The sequence below is a fragment of the Atta colombica genome, unplaced genomic scaffold, assembly GCF_001594045.1.
Source record: "Atta colombica isolate Treedump-2 unplaced genomic scaffold, Acol1.0 scaffold112, whole genome shotgun sequence".
Taxonomy (NCBI): domain Eukaryota; kingdom Metazoa; phylum Arthropoda; class Insecta; order Hymenoptera; family Formicidae; genus Atta; species Atta colombica.
Genome location: NW_017259198.1, coordinates 1159900 through 1164894, shown reverse-complemented (window position 1 = coordinate 1164894; position 4995 = coordinate 1159900). Strand labels below are relative to the sequence as shown.

Here is a 4995-nt window from a genome sequence, read left to right as displayed (position 1 = left end):
ATTAAGCATTTGCTTTATTATAGCTGTTTGTGTTATGAAGGATTTGATTACAAAAAATCAATCGACACCTGTAAACACCATATCAAACAATAAAATACATGAATACGTAATAAATACTGTACCAAACGAACATATTGATTCGATAAACGATCAATTTATACTGAATAAAAGATTAAAACCTGAGGAAGACAATATGGAGGAAAAAGAAAATTTGGAAGATAACAAAGAGAAATTGGAAGATAACAAGAATTTAGGGACATCTGAAAATACTATATCTGAGAGTACTGCATCAAGCAGCGTATCGAAAAAAAACGAAAATCTTTCATTTTCATTTTACGATTTTCCTTCTGAGGAAACCGTATTCCGTGAAGACTATGAAAAAGAAAAGCCTGACTCAGAGAACATCTCGAAGAGCACTTCGGACATTATTGTATAATCCATGAATACCTGATTCATATCGGGGCTAAGGGGACTGTAGTTCCAGGCCTCATCTTTTTAGAGGGTTCTTTAATCTTATTGTTAATTTAAAATTATATTTCATTGATAAAAGTAAATAATTTAATGCAAATAAATAATTGAAAATTTTAATTTTTCATTCCTCGTATACAATAAAACACAATATTCAGTAAAAAAAGATATATATTTTTATATTTTTTTTATAAGATGGAAATGTACATTTTGAACATGTTAGAACTATTGTTAAAAATGCTCAAAATTATCAGATCAACACATTTCCGTAAAGTACGAATATTCTAATCTGTGCAAAAATTATTAATTGTGTGTGCGCGCGCGCGCGCGTGTGTGTGTGTGTGTGTGTATGGAATTTTGTTCTGAAATATCATATAATAATCTAGTTTAAAAGAAACGGGGACACTTGACGGATGTCGATATTCGATAGCATCTGGTACTTTAGAGGAAGTTATAATAAAATGCTATACTGTAAATACTAACTTCACAGATACATCTTGTAAGTACAAAAAGTCGTTCTACGAATAATCATACTCGTTAAATAGAAAATAGAAAACATGTTTATATATTGTTTATATATTAAAATTAGATGGAAAATAGATTCTTTTTAGTGACAGAACTATTATTTCTTAACCAGTCGGATTATTCCTTAACCTCGCCTTGATAGAGAAGACTCACAAAAGCAAAACTGAATCAATAAAAAAGAATCAAGAAGTATCTTAAATATTATTTGAAAAAGAAGAATATCAATAGTGTCATTTCAATCAAATGGAACAATTAAAATTTTTTGAAAATAATGAGAGCGAAAAAAATACAGCACAATTGAATAATAAATAAGGAATAATAAATACATAAAGAAAAATAGAGAGAAACTTGCATTAATGAATTGTTATTATTTAAAAAATTTTTAAATTATCTTAATCGATACTTTTCAACAAAAATTATCAATTAGTAAAACTGTTATGTATTACTATCATAAAAGATAAAAAATTATTGTTCCTATTTCAACATGTCTATAAAATTTGATTATAATCTATTCTTTAACTTAATGACGTGCGTATATGCTAAATAATTATAATTCAAAAAGTTCATTGATTGCTGGTATCTGTTAATCATTGAGAATTATAGTTCTGTCTCGTGATTCGCGTCATCGAGCAATAATCCACCTAAAGAGAATTACGCAGTCGAACGCGTCCTGTATTTTAATGATGAATCTAAGGTCATGCTTAGTTATTGAAAAAGGGCGGAGCGTGATGTGATCAAGTCAGAACGTTTTCAGACATGGCGAAGAACATTGGCAGCATTCTTTTATTAACGTTCGCGCTATCGTTTGTACGGGCAGGTGAGAGAAATATTTCTGCAAGATGAAAATATAAGTATTACTGCGCATATATGTGATAAGTGCAAGCATATCATATTACAAGTTCCGCTAAAAATATCAGTTTTAAATCTGTAAGATGTATCATGATATTGTGCTTTCAATATATTTATAGTATTTTTAAAACCTTTTCATCATATAAATAAATAGTGATGTTAGTATTTCAAATTAAAAAATCTAAAAAGAAAAGTTATCCATATCATCAGTATTTCTTATTTTCTGTGATATAGTATAATACTCACAAAATTATTATTTAGCATAATTTAACTTTAATAAATTGTGATTGTTTAACTTTAATGAATTGCGGTTTGATTAATTTTTATTCATAATCAGATTCATCTTATATAATTGTGTGTGTATGCGTAATTTTAAAAAATTAATATATATTGCATTACTTTTCAAATTTGCAATAAATTTGCATACATTTTGAACAATTAATTTTGAATAAATATAGTTTTTAATCTTAGATATTAATTTTTAATCTTAAATATCAGTTAATGAAATTATATAAATGCGAAAGAAAAAAATAAAAAACCACAAAATATATATTTTCTCATGCGCTACATAAATTCAAATGTTTTGTTAAAGCTCATATAGTACAACAAATACATATGCTGCATTTACTGCATTTTCCTTTTATTCATAATTTAAAAAATGCATAATTAAGTAACAATGTAATACAAATTGTAATGATTAAAAGCAAATAATCAGTAGAGAGAACAGTCAATAATATCTGTTTCGTTTTATTAATTTATATGAAGCAAATAAATGAGCAAAACGTGAATCATATTTTTTCCGTTACATCGATATACGTTTGTTCAATCGTATCTATATGTATAGAACGCAAGTCTTTTATAATTTACTCATTATAAAATATCTCGTTATAAAAATATCATTTTCTCTTTATTTTAACGAGAATAAAAATTAATTTAAGTTTTCAAAAATATTTTAGAATTTTTTTAATCAAATAGTACAAATTTATTCGAATGTATCGATTATATTTATGTTTCGTAAATGAGTGTTATGAGTGTTATGATGGAGATTTATAAGAATTTTGTGTATGTGTTTGACTTCAGTCTCAATCTTCTTATAACTGCAAGTATATAATTTAGTAAAATATAAACTTTCTCTTATCATCTAAATTTTAAATGCTTGTGAATTCATACTTTTCATTGAATTTTGAATAGATGAATACGAGCGACAATGGAATACACCGCCAGAATTAATACCCGAATCAATCGTTAAGATCTTAGACAATGAGGAATCCCAGATGCGTCTTCTTTCCCTCATTCCCGTTACAGCGACTGTCAGTTTAACTGGAGAGAATAACAATGCTCATTCTGTCAGTTTGGATGCAAGTCTCGATGGTATTAGCTTTTCGGAAAGTAAGATTCACGATCGTCCTACGGGGTATGAGACTGATGGGTGTGTATGAAATAATGTATAATTTAAAATTCATTTCTAATTGCATTCGGCAGAAGAAAAACTAGATAGAATTATGAGAAAATACATGAAAAAAGCACAAATATTTAATTTTCAATTATTTTATTAGAAATTAAATATTTCTCCAATACTTATAGAATTGTAGTATTTTTTTTTGTGTAAAACAGTCGAATTTACTTCGATTATTTTTCAATTATTATTAAATTTAATTTAATTTAATTATTAAATTTAAAAAATATATTTGTTCTTTATTGAAAAATTTTCTGAACTGGTGCACACCGATGCAATAAGTGAAACAAATCTAATTTGTTTCATTTCACTTATTGCACCTTCAATAAAGAATAGACTTATTGTCAATATTTCTTTTCTAATAGCATATATGTACTCATATAAAGGTGCCTCTACATAATTCGCAAATCGCAAAACATAGCTCGCAAATACAAATGCAAAATGAAAATTTGCATTTGTTTTTTTCATTACGTGCGATTAGTTTTCATCTGTATGTATCTTATGTGCGGTAATCATCATTCTGTGTCTACATATTTGCGAATACGTTTTGCGAATTATGTAGAGGCATCCTAAAAGACAGTTGCTTTCCAGATCTTCCGTTTCCGTAAGCAAATCGACGACTGTTTCTGCGGGATTATCAGGAATTTCTACCGCAGCCGCGGAAGCTTATAATAACGGTAACAATGCCAAAACTGAAAGCCATTCGCTTAGTTTTGGTCAATCAACTGCAACTTCTTTTGGAACGATTGAAAATGGACAAGCAATTACCGGTGCTGCATCTTCCACTGGTCTCTCGCAATCCTTTACAATTGGTGATAATCGTAGACAATTTTCGCAAGTTGGTGCTGTCAATATGCAATATCCCACATGGAGCAACATTGGCCCAAACAATGGATACATTGGCGAGTATCGATAATTATTACATTTATTTTGCTGTCGTTCAGTTTTTAAATTATTAAAAATTAATTAATAACATTTATTGTATCAAAGTAACAATTAAGGATTAAAATAATTATTTCAGATCAACGTTTCAAACGACCAACATTGACTATTTCAAACATTGACCCAAACAATGGATACAATGGCGAGTATCAATAATTATCACATTTATTTTACTATCGTTCAGTTTTTAATTATTAAAAAATTAATTAACAACATTTATTATGTCAGTAATTAATGATTAAAATAATTATTTTAGATCAACGTTTCAATCGACCAACATTAATTATTTCGAAACCGTGGGATGAAACAAATCGACCAACATTGAACATCGATGTGTCTGATACATCCAGACAAGAACAAAAGCCAACGATTCACATCCACAAATGGCAACCGAATCGTAGAATTTCCCGACCAGATTTTTCAATTAAACATCAGCTACACGATATTAGGAACGATCGAAATCATGGATCGATAAGTCTTCGAATTGAAAACAAAAATTTTAAACAAGAGTATTCTGGTAGTGATTTAATTTCTGATCTCGCGCAAACTGTTGATAAATTATTCGATATTGTATGATAAAAATACAAATAAAAATTGATATGTACTCACAAAATTTATTTGATAATAAATTCAATTTATTAAATAAATATCTTATGCTAATTAATAAAGGAATTAGCCATATTTATAATATTTTGCTTCTTCTCTAACTTATCAGTTAACTTATTAATTAATTGAGTCAATAAAAATTTGAATAT

General features: G+C 27.8%; 2 protein-coding genes across 2 annotated transcripts in view; both read left to right on the top strand.

Moving 5' to 3' along the window:
* The window catches only part of LOC108694005, a 1962-nt gene extending 1526 nt beyond the window's left edge, over positions 1–436 (top strand). Inside the window, exon 3 of the mRNA XM_018203249.1 lies at positions 21–436. Coding sequence (XP_018058738.1) covers positions 21–436 — 416 coding nt within the window. The remainder of the gene's footprint in view (positions 1–20) is intronic.
* Positions 437–1744: 1308 nt separating this feature from the next.
* On the top strand, positions 1745–4840 carry LOC108694050. Its single transcript, XM_018203302.1, has 5 exons — positions 1745–1810; positions 3034–3271; positions 3890–4200; positions 4320–4382; positions 4497–4840. The coding sequence occupies exons 1-5, from the start codon at positions 1750–1752 to the stop codon at positions 4814–4816; spliced, it is 993 nt and encodes a 330-aa protein (XP_018058791.1). The 5' UTR covers positions 1745–1749; the 3' UTR covers positions 4817–4840.
* Positions 4841–4995: the final 155 nt, after the last annotated feature.